Source organism: Thalassophryne amazonica, chromosome 11, assembly GCF_902500255.1.
Source record: "Thalassophryne amazonica chromosome 11, fThaAma1.1, whole genome shotgun sequence".
Lineage (NCBI taxonomy): Eukaryota > Metazoa > Chordata > Actinopteri > Batrachoidiformes > Batrachoididae > Thalassophryne > Thalassophryne amazonica.
The window spans coordinates 5,378,932-5,397,380 of record NC_047113.1 but is presented as its reverse complement, the minus strand read 5'-3'; the positions used below and the strand labels follow the sequence as shown (position 1 = coordinate 5,397,380).

The 18,449-nt window shown below is 41.4% G+C and overlaps 1 protein-coding gene across 1 annotated transcript in view; it reads right to left on the bottom strand.

Annotated features, from left to right (window-relative positions):
• The window catches only part of gpc3 (glypican 3), a 643,491-nt gene that overhangs the window by 155,309 nt on the left and 469,733 nt on the right, over positions 1 to 18,449 (bottom strand). The window contains exons 4-5 of the mRNA XM_034181673.1: positions 8,464 to 8,606; positions 7,887 to 8,012 (exon numbers count right to left, since the gene is read on the bottom strand). Coding sequence (XP_034037564.1) covers positions 7,887 to 8,012; positions 8,464 to 8,606 — 269 coding nt within the window. The remainder of the gene's footprint in view (positions 1 to 7,886; positions 8,013 to 8,463; positions 8,607 to 18,449) is intronic.

The window sequence follows — 18,449 nt, the reverse complement described above, 5'->3', positions numbered from 1 at the left end:
TGGGTTTCTACTTTGGGGAGTGTATTTTCAACACTGCTTCTCTGAAAAAGTTTGTTTTTGATCACTCATAAGAAGAAACACTTAACTTGTTAACTGACACTTAATGCTGTCATTGAGATTTAATACAAATTTGAATCATGTGACAGTGAAGTGATCTTGCGTGCACTCAGCCCTGTGCTACACTGTATCTTTAAAGTCTTATTGGGCCCATGGGTCTCCAGGTTAGGATTTCTTACTTAATTTCTGACTTACAGAACCTGAGTCAATGTCGATGTGACTTAAAATATGTGGCACATGGTTTCTGACCACAGTGGTTGCAAGGGTGCAATTTAGAACTAGAAACTGGGGGGGGGCAAAGTGTGAGGCCCACAGGGCCAAAGCCCATAGGCCGGGGGTTCTGGGGGCCTACAGCGGCCCCCAGAAGCCAGCGGTTTCTAGATAAGCTCAGATGCATTCTGAGCATCCAGAACAGTAATTTTAATGTTTTGAGAAGAACATAAAGTGGACACCATTTGACTTATGCAATTTGAAACTGTGGATATAAGTACTTTATTCTGAGAACAGCCAGCATTGATTTTATTAACATCCTGGTGTAAATAAGGTATCACCACATGTGTAGAACTCAAAAAGAATAGGTTGAGTTTTCATTAAAAAAAAACAACTGCAATGTGGTAAAATGTATTCATAAATATGAAAGAACAGGCTCTTAATAATTATTAACTATCACATACTGTATTTTTTTTCTCAAGATTTGTTTTTGCACAAGTTTGAAAAAACAACAGATCATAAGTTTAGGATAAATTACTTATCATGAATTTAATTTTCAAAGTGGCACTAATGACAACACTCATACTGAACAGAATTTCACTTGCATAGACTGATTTTAGAGATGAAGCAATAATTGCAGATGGGCTTTCTGAGGTCCCAGATAGATTTTCTGATTTTATTTTCTAACTTTCAGAATTTACTCAATTAGCATATGGTCCATTGATACTTATGTGTAGACACTAGTCCCTAGACGCAACTATTTTTGGTTTCAAATCTGGGCAAATGCAGTCCCAGGAAATTCCAAATGTGACAAACAAGAAACAGGTGTAAACAAGTCAATGCTGCTAAAAATACAAACTTGCAGAAACAAAGATACTATTCTGACATGGTTTGCATATAAGACTGACATGGCATGTTTCAAGTACACACATATATGTCAGAAGGTGGTGGTGGTGGTGGGGGGGGGGGGATACCATATTCTGTCCCCCTGGTTGAAAAGGTGGGGGGGACACCAAATTGCACCCATGAGTGGTTGGAGTGGTATTCACATTACTGTGTGAATGTCATCTGGCCTGTTGGAATGAATGAGGTACAAATGGAGTGGAATGAAAATGATGATTTCAGAGCAAAGGTTAGTCAGAGAGAAAATAGCACTTGGGGGGGGCACATGGTGTGTGTGTGCGGCTGAGTAAAGCATGAGGTCATAGCGTGTTCCCGTCGCTGTAAAATGACCTCTGCCACACCTTTCACCTGCCGTCTCCATCCATCAATCTCACGGCTTCAAGACAGACTTTTCATTAAACTTAAATTACATTTCTACTTATTTCTTCTTATTATTAGCAGTGATGTCACTCCGCCGCTAATTATCACATTAATAACGTAACGGGACGTGATCCATTAAGGAGTTGAGAAGAGGAAATATGGGTTGAGGAAGGATGTTCAGGGATAGCGGTGTTTGAGCGGGGATGGCGCGTGGAGGCAGGCAGCCCTTCACATGATGGATGTCAATGAGATCATGTTTTTCAAACATAATTCAGCGCGCGTCAGCATTAAACGCTTTTCACTGCTGACAGTCTCGCCTTTCAGATCTGCTCTCTGATTGTGTCGTCGCTGTTATCTCCTGCTAGCGGACTCGATCAGATCACAGCTAGCTCCTGTGATAACCTAATTTAATCTTACGTTAATTAGCGTGCTGTCAGGTCCACTCTGAACACATGGCTCGCATCAGGAACAAAAAAGAAAAAAGAAACTAGGAGCTGGTCAATGCACTGCATTTATATAGCGCTTTTCCATCTACATCAGATGCTCTTTACAATAATTCTTCACATTCACCCTGATGTCAGGGTGCTGCCATACAAGGCGCTCATTACTATACTACAACACTAACAGTGTTGTATAGTAACGAAGTAAAAATACTTTACTACTGTACTTAAGTACATTTTGGGAGACTTTGCACTTTACTTGAGTTTTTTTAATTCAGCTTACATCGAAGCAGTGCTTCAATCTACGATTCCTGGATTCATTGCTTAATTTCGCTTTATCCTAATTTTTCCCCACTAAAACCCTGAAGAGCATATGCCTGTGAGTAATATTTAATATTTTTATGTTAAACCGACCTGTTATGGTCTTCTGAAACAGTTGATAGATGTATTTTATAGCTTAAAAACGGGACTGATGCTAACGCATTAGCATGACTATGGCGTTTTCAATGTTAAAGTTAGCATTAAGCTGTTCGCATCAGCACGTTTGTGTAGATTTGTTTTCTGTATAATTAATGGCTCAGCATTCGTTGTCGTAAAAGAGTCAAATTGAAATTTTTAAAATTTATTTTTATTCATATATTATAGCAACAACAATAATAGTCTACATAATAGACCATAATAGTCAATAATAATAGACTAATAATGTTACGATACAATTTTAGAGAAAGAGACAAAAAGAAACTAATGAAACAAAACACAACAGAAAAGATAAAACCAACTAACAATGAAAATAAATAAATACATATTAGAAATAAATAACTGTTTCCTGTGAACACCTAGTGAGTAGTCTACTCTCGTTTAGGTTTGGAAACCTTGTTTCTGAAGTGTTTTTGTGTGATGTGCACAATTTTCAGTATTTTGACTAATACTACCAGTCATTTACAAGCCTAGATAAACTTTGTAATATTAAAAAAATCAGTCAGTTTTTGATTATTAACATTTACTTGTACTTTTACTTTCAATACTTGAGTACCTTTAGCTGTACATTACTTGTCATACTTAAGTACAATAAATACTAGATACTTTAAGAACTTTACTTGAGTAGCATTTCAATCGGTGACTTGAACTTCTACCAAAGTCATTTTTTTAATGGGTATCTGTACTTTAACTTAATTGTGATTTTCCAGTACTTTATACAACACTGCACACTAAAGACCTTGCCCAAGGGCCCTTAGTGATTTTCCAGTCAGGCGGGGATTTGAAGACCATCACCTCCCCCAAAGTTTAGAAAATACACTCAGGATGAAAAAGGGTGTGGTCATTTTTGGGCTGTTTGTCCCAGATAGAGATTTTGGCACATGTACCAAGTTGTTCATTGGGGTCATAGTCGAGATCAGTTGAGTGATCCTTTCCTAAAATGATGTGCAAACATGTCTTAAACTAGGTCCTAGACTATATGTGGATAAGCTGTTTGGAAATTTGCAGGAAATTTTTCCAACAAAGAAAAAAAATTGGCTTTATTTGAACCCAGATACATGGCTGTGTTCTGGCAGTGTCACAAATCATCAGGAGGGAAGTGGATTAGAAACACGATTAGAAAAGCCAAGTTGGACATGAACGTACTCCATAAATATCTAAACAGTGTCAGAAAAAAAACTATCAGGCTTGGTGTTGAGAACTGGCAGGACACAAATGCAGAACACAAACTCACAGCTCTGTAGGCTTAACTCTTTTACTGGGTTGGTTCGCTGGGGTTGGTACACGGTAAGGCAGTCAGACAAGAGCAGAAGTACAACAATCATCAGGCTAGAGACGTGGTCGAGAAAAACAAGCAGGTGGTCAAAAACATAATGAGGCAAAACAAAGCAAGGCAAAGATACAAGAAAAGGCTGGAAGGAAGGCTCACAGCACATCAATCTGGCAAAGGACCAGAGCACAAAGAGAGTCCTAAATACACCCAAGTGATGAGCTGCAAATCAATGTCACGGTGAGCTTTGGAGGAGGATCTGTTTGGGAGGATTATGCAGAGGAATGTGCAGGTATTTTCCCTCACAGGTGAGAAGTGTCTTTGTAATCTCTTCATCACTTCATCTTCTTCTCACTCCCTCTTCCTTGCTATCGCATCGTTTGGTCTAACTTGTAATCGTCCCCTCAGGACAGCTTCGCTACCTTCTCTCTCTTCTCTCATTTCTGTTGCTGTGACACTTTCATGCAGGTGTTTGAGAAAGTGCACAAGATTTACAGTGACGTCTACAGAGCAGGTTGGTCCTCACGGGGGGACAACAAACTCAAACATGAACCTGGAGCACTGCTCTGAAATCTGTGCCTGTGCGTTGATTAAACTCCCCACACAATTTACAAGGCAAAAAGAAAAAAAGGATGGTGCCTCTAACTATCTCTGCCAAATTGAAACTGGGGCCAGATGACTTGATGACAGAAAGGAAGAAGTTATGATGTAGAGCCAAAAAGACTGGGTGAGGTGAAATATTACAAAAACCAAATTAGGTTCTGCAGGGTGCACAGGAGCTGCTGAATGAATGAGGAGAAAGCAATCGAAACAGCAATTAACTAAGCGAGAAGAAGGTGACAGCGTACCCGACATTAATAATATCCCATAGAGCCAAAGTCAAGATTTACACTCACACTCAGTGGGGGTGGAGGAGCTTCATCAGCTGTGGGCAAACTTACCCTCCAGTTCACCTACACTCTCTTACATGTTCTGCCGCAGTGGGAATTTGGGATTCACAGAATATTATTTGAATTCCTGATCCTTTATAATGGGGTGGCCTGTGGCATTGGCCAAACAGATAATTGCCTTCGGTGGAAAATGCCATATTATTACTATTATTATTATTATTTTTGTGCACTCTTCCTGCAATCTGCAGTAGCCATGAGGCTTTAGCCGCACCTCAGGCATGTTTATTTCTAAACTCAGTACGCAAGATCTAATGTGTTAATACGGGTGTCAAAATGAAAGTCACAAGACCATCATGCACACACATCTGGTGTGCGTGCCAGTTCACATCATGCAGGATTTGGCATAGTGGGCCGCCTGCGTGACCTTGCAGATGTGTGAACGTGCTGGTTAGGATGCACAGTCTGTCAAAGATGGACTGTTTTCTGTCAGTAAAATGTGAGTTCTGATTTTCAATTTCAATTTTTCCATTTATTTTCATTTATATAGCGCCAAATCACAACAAAGTTGCCACAAGGCGCTTCACACAAGTAAGGTCTAACCTTACCAACCCCCAGAGCAAGAACACAGGCGACAGTGGTAAGGAAAAACTCCCTCTGATGATTTGAGGAAGAAACCTCAAGCAGACCAGACTCAAAGGGGTGACCCTCTGCTTGGGCCATGCTACTGACACAACTGACAATATAGGAAATTATACAGGAAATTTTGGGAGATTTTAGAAGTCCATGCTGGTGCACACGATGGAAGGCCTGCAGAAGAAGAAGACAAAATAAAATAATTGTTAGTTGCAGCCCTAGTGTTTAGGCTGAAATAAAGTATGTCTTTCCTAAAAAATCAAAGTCCGGATTTCAAAAAAGAAGAGAAAAAAGGACAGGGAAAGAAAACTAAATGAGGGAACGCAGCAGCTAACCAAATTCTTTGAAAAGAGAGGTGAGCTTGAAAGCGAGCTATATTGAGTTTGGGAGTCTGGGGGAACTAATTTAAAAAAGGAACTTTAAAAAGGGTTCTGACTCCCAGGTGTGATCTAAGGTATACATGATTTAGACCTGGTTTGACTACACATTAGAAATTTGGTGTTTGCGTTAATAAAAAAGAACATAACAGTGTGTGTGTGTGGGGGGGGATTTGGTGCTACGCCCCTGGGCAACAGAAAGACAACAAATACAGTAAAGAAAACAGAAGGTATTTGATGTTTGAACTGCTGCATCACTGAGGAGGGGAAGCTTCTATCAGCTCTGAGAAAAAAAAAAAATTGGTACTTTTCATGTGCAAGGCTATGTGTGTGCTTACAGTCATTTGTTTCTTTGCTTATAATGTAAAAATGTTAACCTCACAAACTCACCAGCTTTTAGATAAAATTAGATTATTCTGTTCAATATTCCTTTTGTAAGAGGAGATCCAGAGTGTTTTTGCACATTCTGCTTCAGCAGCTGGGACTGGCACTGATTTTAAGACTAATTTCATTCATTCATTCATCTTCTACCGCTTAATCCAGTTATGGGTCGCGGGGAGCTGGAGCCTATCCCAGCAGTCACAGGGCGTGAGGCGGGGTACACCCAGGTCAGGACGCCAGTCTGTCGCAGGGCCACAAACAGACCACCAAGAACAGACACACCCACACACACACACACACACACCTAAGGACAATTAAAGATTCCAATCCACCTAACCCGCATGTCTTTGGATGTGGGAGGAAACAGGAGCACCCGGAGGAAACCCACACAAACACGGGGAGAACATGCAAACTCCACATTTTACACTGTAAAAAATTTCCTCAGTTGAAAGTTGAAATAACTGAGTTGAAACAACTTAAAACAATCTCTGCAAATTGTTCCATCAGTTTTTCTCGTTGACACAGCGGCTCATTTTTTACAGTAGTTTTTTACAACATGTTACCAACAGGTAAATTAGTTTGTAGCATTTACCAATTTATTCACAATTTCTTTTTAAGCAACATTCTTGCTGTTGTTTGTGTTTCGTTGCCCCCAGTAGTTCATGGCTGCCACAGTGGAGCCAATTTATTCCTGATGCAAATCCAAGTCTGCATGGAGAAACATATTCTGATCTTCCTCAACAGTCTCCCAGCCAAGTACTAATCAGGACTTACTTTGCTTCACCTTTGAGATCTGACAGGATCAGGTTTGCACAAAACAGAACCTTAAATTGTAAGAGTAGAAAAACAAACATATCTATTTTGTGTTGAGCAGTCTTGCTGCTCTGTGTACACCTGAGCAGGGCCAGCTTCATAAAGCAGTCTAATCTTGTTTAGTCAACTAAACTCACTTAATCGACTAATCTTTTGACGTTAGTTGTTGCACAAAGAGCTAAGTCAGCTAAAGTTTCGCATTACCCGACTAAAGTTTATAGCCTGGTACAGAGGAGGCTAATCTTATTTTAGTCAACAAAACTTCAGTGTCTTACCTCAAAAATGGCGGCAATCATGTACCACCACTTGATGGAACCCTCAAGAATACCCTTACATCGCTTGTATTCCTCCAGAAGGAGAGCTTCCTCTGCCTTTGGCCATGGTTGTAGCAGGCAACTGTCATGATGTGTTTGTGACAGTGCTCACATTCGCCACCAGGCATCGCTGTTACGCTAAGCAGCATTGCGTGTGTGAGGCTAAGACTGCTAGGCTAAGAGCTAAGTACATCGTTCTGCAGTTCGTATGTGCCCATAAATGTTAATAAAGCCAGTTAACAAAACAAATGCTGGATAGGTCATGACAACAACCAACCCAGAAGGAAACAAAACTGTCATGTATCGGAGGCGTTTCTTGGCAACAGCAACATGAGGCTGCTATGCCCGTGAAAATCAGCAACTAACGCAAGACGGTTGATCTACAAGTTTAGCCGTCAACGTGAAACTGTGATTAGACGGATAATGTTGAGCGACTAACCGTAGTCAACTAAGTAAGCTTCATAGACTAAAAGATAAGACTGCTTCATGAAACCGGGCACTGATCAAAAGTGAAGTCGGTCCTGAATACTACTTGGTTGGGAGACTGCTTAGAAGCACCACAAGCTGCACACGTTTCTCCACGCACAACAGTAGTTGAGTCAGGAAGGTCATGTGGTGGAGAACATGGGACAAGACCAGATACGGATTTCATAATGAAATGACAACGAACACTGGTTAGTGGTGGTGGCAGTGATGGGGGGTTGGGGTGCACATGGAAGGCCAGTCGTGGCTGTGAATCCAGTCCGAGTTGGCAGATTTACCTGTCTGTCATTTCCAGCCCATTCCAGCAGAGGGAGTGGTTTGCCTGAGTGGGCTCGCGGCTACACAGCATCTCTCCGAGGCCACTGTAGAAGGAACTGAAGGCCCTCAGGCTGGATATAAACTCCCTGAAGCAGGAAAAGACAAGAAGCGTTAGACACAGAAACAAACATGGAGACAAATCATTTGGGGAGACAGAGAGAGAGAAAGAGAGAAGAAGGTGAGTAAGAGAGAGGAGGGATGAGGAAAAGAATTCAACTTAATAGTGCTGAGAGCAAATCGATGAGTTCACCAAAAAGGAGAGAAGAAGCAGTGTCTCAATTCCCAATTGACATTAATCTGGCCATTGTGCTGCTGAGGGCAGAAGCCCCACTGGGCATTATTACACCTGTTACTGCATGTGGAGTGTTAAAAACACTCTACCACAGAAAGAATGAGTGCCACCAGGAAGCTGGAGGAAATCTGTCTCCGGTGTCAGGACCAACATTTGTCTGTCAGGCGAGTATTTCCCCTGCAGCACTCTCAGGCACATCATCAGCAGCACTCTGGAATACAGTCACCATCTTTTGATTTCCTCACCTGCGGAGGCCAGCCAGAGTCTCATCACGGTCCGCAGGGGAGAGCAGTGCATTGTGGGCTGCTAAGGCAGCAGGCGCTTGCTGAGGAAGTTGTGCAACTGAGCGAGAGGCTCGCTGAGGAGAGTGTCCACATTTCACGCTCACCTGCACAGGAACAGAAGGAAAAGTCAAACCACTGAATGCTGCTCCTACCGCCTCACCTTTCTTCAAGGAGAAATTTGTCTTATTACAACCTAGACTGTATTCTTAGATGTTTTATCTTTTCACTTGTGACAAAAATTTATTTAATCAACACATTATGCATTTAAATCAAATCAAATCAATTTTATTTATATAGCGCCAAATCACAACAAACAGTTGCCCCAAGACGCTTTATATTGTAAGGCAAGGCCATACAATAATGATGTAAAACCCCAACGGTCAAAACGACCCCCTGTGAGCAAGCACTTGGCTACAGTGGGAAGGAAAAACTCCCTTTTAACAGGAAGAAACCTCCAGCAGAACCAGGCTCAGGGAGGGGCAGTCTTCTGCTGGGACTGGTTGGGGCTGAGGGAGAGAACCAGGAAAAAGACATGCTGTGGAGGGGAGCAGAGATCGATCACTAATGATTAAATGCAGAGTGGTGCATACAGAGCAAAAAGAGAAAGAAACAGTGCATCATGGGAACCCCCCAGCAGTCTACGTCTATAGCAGCATAACTAAGGGATGGTTCAGGGTCACCTGATCCAGCCCTAACTATAAGCTTTAGCAAAAAGGAAAGTTTTAAGCCTAATCTTAAAAGTAGAGAGGGTGTCTGTCTCCCTGATCTGAATTGGGAGCTGGTTCCACAGGAGAGGAGCCTGAAAGCTGAAGGCTCTGCCTCCCATTTTACTCTGACCTATCTTTATCTATCCATGAAGCCAGAGGACACACACCAATTAGCTAAACTGCAGGATTGTCTTACAGACATAAAGACATGGATGACCTCTAATTTCCTGCTTTTAAACTCAGATAAAACTGAAGTTATTGTACTTGGCCCCACAAATCTTAGAAACATGGTGTCTAACCAGATCCTTACTCTGGATGGCATTACCCTGACGTCTAGTAATACTGTGAGAAATCTTGGAGTCATTTTTGATCAGGATATGTCATTCAATGCGCATATTAAACAAATATGTAGGACTGCTTTTTTGCATTTGCGCAATATCTCTAAAATTAGAAAGGTCTTGTCTCAGAGTGACGCTGAAAAACTAATTCATGCATTTATTTCCTCTAGGCTGGACTATTGTAATTCATTATTATCAGGTTGTCCTAAAAGTTCCCTGAAAAGCCTTCAGTTAATTCAAAATGCTGCAGCTAGAGTACTAACGGGGACTAGAAGGACTGAGCATATCTTACCCATATTGGCCTCTCTTCATTGGCTTCCTGTTAATTCTAGAATAGAATTAAAAATTCTTCTTCTTACTTATAAGGTTTTGAATAATCAGGTCCCATCTTATCTTAGGGACCTCATAGTACCATATCACCCCAACAGAGCGCTTCACTCTCAGACTGCAGGCTTACTTGTAGTTCCTAGGGTTTGTAAGAGTAGAATGGGAGGCAGAGCCTTCAGCTTTCAGGCTCCTCTCCTGTGGAACCAGCTCCCAATTCAGATCAGGGAGACAGACACCCTCTCTGCTTTTAAGATTAGGCTTAAAACTTTCCTTTTTGCTAAAGCTTATAGTTAGGGCTGGATCAGGTGACCCTGAACCATCCCTTAGTTATGCTGCTATAGACTTAGACTGCTGGGGGGTTCCCATGATGCACTGAGTGTTTCTTTCTGTTTTTGCTCTGTATGCACCACTCTGCATTTAATCATTAGTGATTGATCTCTGCTCCCCTCCACAGCATGTCTTTTTCCTGGTTCTCTCCCCTCAGCCCCAACCAGTCCCAGCAGAAGACTGCCCCTCCCTGAGCCTGGTTCTGCTGGAGGTTTCTTCCTGTTAAAAGGGAGATTTTCCTTCCCACTGTCGCCAAGTGCTTGTTCACAGGGGGTCGTTTTGACCGTTGGGGTTTTTCCGTAATTATTGTATGGCTTTGCCTTACAATATAAAGCGCCTTGGGGCAACTGTTTGTTGTGATTTGGCGCTATATAAATAAAATTGATTTGATTTGATTTAATTAAAGTTATTGGTAGGGGCAATATAAACTCAGAGAGATCTGCTTCTTGTCACTGAATAGGTGAAAATAATAGAATTTTCTGGTTGTGTGGACCATTTCAATGCAGTGCTAAATGCTCCCATAGCTCACTAAATGTAAAAAATATTTTTTTTAAATGATTGATTATACTGTTAGCTGCTTACCTTAGCCCATCCATCATCCTTCCTTGCGGGTGTTGAAAAAAGAGCCCCTCATCTGCAGTCAACTTACAATTACTTGAGAATAGCAACATGGGACAGCTAGGCTAAGGTAAGATAATTGTATAATCTGTCATTACAAAAAGTTTATTTACATATAGTAAGGTAGATATGCAGGTTGAGCATCACATTGGAGCAAACCATGCAGCTGGACACTTCTAATAATGTTTTTGCCTGTTCATTCAATCAATCAATCAATCAATTTTTTAATATAGCGCCAAATCACAACAAACAGTTGCCCCAAGGCGCTTTATATTGTAAGGCAAGGCCATACAATAATTATGTAAAACCCCAACGGTCAAAACGACCCCCTCTGAGCAAGCACTTGGCTACAGTGGGAAGGGAAAAACTCCCTTTTAACAGGAAGAAACCTCCAGCAGAACCAGGCTCAGGGAGGGGCAGTCTTCTGCTGGGACTGGTTGGGGCTGAGGGAGAGAACCAGGAAAAAGACATGCTGTGGAGGGGAGCAGAGATCAATCACTAATGATTAAATGCAGAGTGGTGCATACAGAGCAAAAAGAGAAAGAAACACTCAGTGCATCATGGGAACCCCCCAGCAGTCTAAGTCTATAGCAGCATAACTAAGGGATGGTTCAGGGTCACCTGATCCAGCCCTAACTATAAGCTTTAGCAAAAAGGAAAGTTTTAGATTCAGATTGTTAGCATCTGCTTGCTGGTCATGTGTTTGTATTCTAGATAAATAATGCATTGATAAATTAATTTTTATAAAAATGACCCTCAAAACATCTATAAATAGAGACTGAAAAAAAGAGGAACTTATCCATTTGGTTTCAGTGCTGCCACTTCCTCATCCAGTTTTTTTTTTAATCCAGAATCGAACAGCGATGACAGCGCAGGAAGAAGCTGTCAGCAGCCAAACCGCTGGCCTTACTCAGCGGAGCCTTTCTGCAAGTCGTCATCTGCTCGGGTTGGTTTATTTATGGGAGGATGAAAGTGTGGGATTTGCATAACAAACAAGTCATTGTATCTTCTGCCAGCCGTTTCCTGCCTTGTTCGAATTTGTAATCATAAGACTCCAAAAACGTGAGCGTGAGAAACAAGGCCCCTCATCTGCTTCTTTCTCCATGTAAATGCCATTGTGTTTCCACGTGGGGCCACATAACAATAATAAATAAGAGCTCCCTCTCTGTCTTTCAGAGATAATGGGCCCGGCACATTCTTTTCAGGTGCAATAAAAATGCAAATGGCTGTTAATGTTTAGCTTGTAGTTTAATGATTTGCCGGTGGTTTAATTTCCTTGAAGAATACTGGCCGAGGCTTAATTCTGCAATGTAATGTTAACAGCTAATTGTGCCCAGCTCTCTTAAGTGAAAAGCCTGGCACCACTGGTGCTGAATACTGATGGGACCTGACAGAGCAGTGGTGGACATCTCTGTCTGGTGGCACCTGAGTCCACATGCAGAAACAAAAATGAACCATTTCACACAATTATTCATTAGAATAGAATGCAGGAAAGCCCATTTCAGGTAAGCAGAGTTGTTATCCCTCAGAGACCAACTGAAGTTCTCATGCAGCCCAGTCTCACGTTTTTTTTTTTGTTTTTTTTTGTGCTCCCATGACGAAATGGGTCAAATTATCGTGATGTTTTTTTTTTAACTAACTATTCCTAACCCTGCTCCTACCCCTGACCCTAACCATAACCATAACCTAATCTTACTCCCCCCCCCAACCATAACCACCCCGACCCCCCCGCTTCACTTTTAATTTTGTGCAGCCATCACAGAATAAATTAGAATGAATTCATGCTGCTGTGATGAAAATGAGGCGCTTTTCGTCACAATATCACGAATCAATAGATTAATGTATATGTTTTGCTGCTGAATCATGACTTGCTGTGAGACCAGGTTGGTCCTGGTCAACTTTTCAACATATATATTGTTTGAGGCAAATACATGTTTCACATTCAGAAATCTGAGATTGTTCTGAGCATTTTGATATGCAACACATGGGCATTAGCACTCACTGACTCATCTTCAACCGCTTACTCCAATTAAGGGCCACGGGGGGCTGGAGCCTATCCCAGCAATCACAGGGCCTGAGGCGGGTACACCCTGGACAGGATGCCAGTCTTTCGCAGGGCCACATATAGACAAACAAACATATTCACACCCACAGGCATACCTACGGACAAAGTTTCCAGTCTGCCTAACCTGCATGTCTTTGGATGTGGGAGGAAGCCGGAGCACCTGGAGGGAACCCACGCAAACACGGCGAGAACATGCAAACTCCACATAGAAAGGCTATAGATGGGATCAAACCTATGACCTTCTTACTGTGAGGCAACAGTGCAAACCACTAAGCCAATGTGCTGCCCCACATGGGCATTATACTAAAAGAAAATATCTTACTAAGGGAATACCTTAAGGTATTGTAAAATAAAGAAAATATCCATAGGACTCTAATGGTTAAATGGCAAGTGTAATTGTGCTCATCAGTACAGCCATGGACACATTGGTCTGGCACGTTGGTCTGGTGTGGTGCCGGTGCATTACTCTTGTGAGGTGGCAGATTGTGATTGTGTCATTAACCTCCATAATCTGGTCTGAAATCAAGCGCAGGTTTCTCTGCTATTCATGTGATGCCAAATTCAGATACACTTTACACAGATGGGCCAACACTGCTTGGACACACAGGGATCCACAAACTGCACATCAAAGTACAATAAACTAATTTAAAAACAAATGTTAAAAATTGAAAAGTAAAAAAGCCAATGGAAAAATACAAAACTTTTGCAACTCATGATTTGTGCATAATTGTATGCTGGTTTTTGTCCTTCCCCATTTCATGGTAGGGAGAACCACGGCAGGAGTAACCACATTAAGGTCCAACCATGGGGGCTGTCTGTGCCTGGCGGCCAATAGAGGAGTCTGTGTGGCTGGAGATATTGCAGGTTAGAGGCCCTCAGCTGCCTCACCTGAGAAAGCTGTGGTTGAAGCTGCTCCAGTATATGAACTGCTGCACACTTTAGTGCTTTGAGAGCAAATCAATCACCAGAAAACCTCTCAGTTCTGTCACTGAGTTCACCATCTAAACTCAACAGATTCAATCACACACTGCTCAAGTATTGAACATGCCACCATTTTTTCTCAGCAAATATATTTGTAAAAGTGCTATTGGCATGAAATTTTCACCAGGTTTCAGTAACAACCCAAGTAATCAACATATACACAGAGACAAAAACAAATAAGTACAGAAATGAAGTTATGTGTAATAAAATGGAATGACACAAGGAAAAGCATTTAACACACTTACTGAAATCTATTAAATACTTTGTACAAAGCCTTTCTTGGTAATGAAGCTTCAAGATGCCTCCTGTATGGAGAAACTAGTCACATGCATTGTTCAGGCGTGATTTAGCCATTCTTCCACACAAACAGTCTTCAAATCTTGAAGGACTCCGCTCTTCAGTGCTTTTCACAGATTTTCTGTTGGACTCAAGTCAGGTGATTGGCTGGGCCATTCTAGCAGCTTTATTTTCATTTCCTCTGCTATTTTGGATCATTGCTGTGGTCATATGTCCACCCTTGTCTCATCTTCAGCAGATTTTTTATTTTATTTTATTTAGGCTGCCAGTGCTGTATGCTGAAAAACAGCCCCACACATTGATGTTCTCACATCCAGATTTCACAGTTAGCATGGTGTTTTTGGGTGATGTGCAGTGCCATTTGACCTCCAAACATGGTCTGTATTATGGCATCCAAAGAGTTCAGTTTCGGTCTCATCTGATCAGACTATATTCTCTCAGTATTTCACAGGTTTGTCTGAATGTAGTTGAACAAACTTTAAATGAGCTTCAATGTCCTTGTCTTCAGCAATGAAGTCTTGCGTGGTGAGCGTGCACACAGGCCATGGCGGTTGAGTGCATTACTTATTGTTTTCTTTCAAACAATTGTACTTTCTAATCTCAGGTCTTTCTAAAGCTCTCCACTAGTGATCCTTGGCTCTTGGATAACTCTTCTGATTTTTTCAGCCTCTGTCAGAAATCTTGTGAGGAGCACCTGGTTATGGCCAGTTTATAGTGAAATGGTATTTCTTTCCGCTTCCAGATTATGGCCCCAACAGTGTTCACTGGAACATTCAGAAGTTTAGAAATCCTTCTGTAACCAATGCCATAAGTATGTTTTACAACAATAAGTTTGTGAAGATCCTGAGAGAGCTTTGCTTTTACCCAGCATGAGATGTCTCTTGTGTGACACCTTGGAAATGAGACACCTTTTTTACAGGGACTGAACCAGCTGTTATTAATTTGCACTGACAATGGGCAGGATTGCTTTCTAATAACTGATAGATTTCAGATGATGTCTTGGCTTTCCATGCCTTTTTGCACCTCCCTTTCCTCAGGCATTCAGTACTTTTTGCCTGTGCCTATATTACAATCACCAAGTGGCCTCTGTGTGCATGTGTGTGTCTGTGTGTATATGGCTTTGATTACACAAAAACTGGGGAGAGCTGCCATTTGGCATGCTTATGTATTTTGGGTCAAGGATGAATGCTGTGGAAATAGAAAGATAATAGGAGAAATATTTTTTGGAGAAATTAGGAATTTTATCTAAACAATAAGCAATGGATGATGTGCTGCAATGCACCACGGGCATTCAGGGTTTTGAGGTTTTAAATGTTGTTATTGTGGTTTATGTTAGTTTAACAGTGTTGTTAGTGTTATTGATTTATTGTGTTTTTGTAGCTCAATTGGTTTACTTGGTTTAGATAAGTCTCATGTTGCTATTACCATGAGTGACTTAAGTTTCATGTTCGTACCATGAGTGAAATGTTCAGTGGTTTTAATGTCCTCAGCCACCTTCTTATAGCAGCTGTGCATGTGTGTTGTTAACTACTTTCCGGACTCACGCCATTCCAGCAGGGGGTGGTAAGTCATCTTTATGTTAAAAGCATGAGTATGGTGAGTGATATATATATATATATATATATACGAGGTCTGTCCATAAAGTATAGGTCCTTTTTATTTTTTTCAAAAACTATATGGATTTCATTCATATGTTTTTACGTCAGACATGCTTGAACCCTCGTGCACATGCGTGAGTTTTTCCACGCCTGTCGGTGACGTCATTCGCCTGTGAGCACTCCTTGTGGGAGGAGTCGTCCAGCCCCTCGTCGGAATTCCTTTGTCTGAGAAGTTGCTGAGAGACTGGCGCTTTGTTTGATCAAAATTTTTTCTAAACCTGTGAGACACATCGAAGTGGACATGGTTCGAAAAATTAAACTGGTTTTCAGTGAAAATTTTAACAGCTGATGAGAGATTTTGAGGTGACACTGTCGCTTTAAGGACTTCCCACGGTGCGAGACGTCGCGCTGCGCTCTCAGGCGGCGTCATCAGCCTGTTTCAAGCTGAAAACCTCCACATTTCAGGCTCTATTGATCCAGGACGTCGTGAGAGAACAGAGAAGTTTCAGAAGAAGTCGGTTTCAGCATTTTATCCGGATATTCCACTGTTAAAGGAGATTTTTTTAATGAAAGACGTGCGGACGGATTGCAGCGTTGGCTCGCAGCCGCCGCGACGCTCCGCCACAGGAAAAACACCTCTGTTGGAAGCCTTAAGGACAAGTTGGAACATGTCCAGCTGTTAAACAATTTCTCATATACTCACTCCACTGAAAGCCATCAAAAGCCGCCTGGATTTTACAAATGGTTATCAACATGGAGGTGTTTTTCCTGTGCCGCCGCACCGCGTCGGCTGCGTCCCGACGCGCGGACCCGTCCGCACGTCTTTCATTAAAAAAATCTCCTTTAACAGTGGAATATCCGGATAAAATGCTGAAACCGACTTCTTCTGAAACTTCTCTGTTCTCTCACAACGTCCTGGATCAATAGAGCCTGAAATGTGGAGGTTTTCAGCTTGAAACAGGCTGATGACGCTGCCTGAGAGCGCAGCGCGACGTCTCGCACCGTGAAAAGTCCTTAAAGCGACAGAATCACCTCAAAATCTCTCATCAGCTGTTAAAATTTTCACTGAAAACCAGCTTAATTTTTCGAACCATGTCCACTTCGATGTGTCTCACAGGTTTAGAAAAAATTTTGATCAAACAAAGCGCCAGTCTCTCAGTAACTTCTCAGACAAAGGAATTCCGACGAGGGGCTGGACGACTCCTCCCACAAGGAGTGCTCACAGGCGAATGACGTCACCGACAGGCGTGGAAAAACTCACGCATGCGCACGAGGGTTCAAGCATGTCTGACGTAAAAACATATGAATGAAATCCATATAGTTTTTGAAAAAAATAAAAAGGACCTATACTTTATGGACAGACCTCGTATATATATATTAACCCTAAACTTTTTTAGCATGAACATTTGAGATTTTATGGAAATTGTCTTCTTCCTGGCATAATGTTAAAATGGGGGTCACGGAGGATATGGGAGGGATTATTTCCTTAAATTTCTCATCACATACGTTACTGTATTAATTATATCATTGTTTACTGAAAAGTTATAAGCCATAGGGTTATTTATAAGACAGATTCACCCACACAGGACTGCCATAATAGAAATCTTAGTGGTTTTCCAAACCCCAAATTTGATAATGAATATTAATGCCGTCAATTTGACACAAGCTTTGCTCCTTACTTTCTATTGATCAATCACAAATTGTTCATATTCCTACCAGCTCTTTCTGCATTTATTTCTGGTAGGTTGACAGAGTTTTTTGAGAAAAGAATACTTTTTCAAATTCAATATTGCAATTTCTCTCAGTTCTTTAAGTAATATACTGCCTCTTACAAAGAACAAATCGTTATATTCCTCAGTTTGAATTTATTGAAAGTCATGTTGAAAACAGGCCCGGGTCTCCACAGACAGACTCCATCTTGTGAAAAGACTACGAAGATGGCTTGCACAACAGTTTTATATGATACAATGTGGGTGTTACAGTGGGTGTTACAGGGTGTTACAGTTACCAGGTTCCCACTTTTAAACAGATAACAAAAGCAAATGCTTTATAACTAACATAAACTAAGGAATTAGCACAGATATATCTAACAATATTTAATTTTTGTTTTTGAGACTATCTGCACAAGTTAGATTGTATCTCAGATGGATCAGTTAATGTAAAAAAAGGCTAGTATTGGTATATTTACCTCCGCCAAGGAGGTTATGTTTTCGGTCACGTCCGTTTGTTTGTTGGTTGGTTGGTTGGTTGGTTTGTTAGCAGGATTACTCAAAAAATCCATTGCCAGGGGTGTATCCTGGCCTAACTTAGAAGTTATAAAATTTTGGTAATGATCCGGAACACGATCCAGATCCAGTAATTTTTTTAAAGATTCTTTATCATTGCAGGATAGGGCCAATTTCAACATTTTTGCATCTAACTTCATGAAGACGGGTCACAAAGGCTGAACAAAAATTAAGTTACAACACAACAATAATTTAGCATTTGTGTCTCCTCGTTGAATAAACTTGTTATTAGAAAATAAATAACTTGTGTAGTTCATGCAGTTTCTCTTTATAAATACATTTGCTGATCTAAGGCAGTGATTCTCAACCGGGGTGCCGCGGCACCCTAGGGTGCCATGATCGATCGTCAAGGGTGCAGTGGGCAATTATCAAATATCACCATTATCGGGTGTATAGCAGGGGTG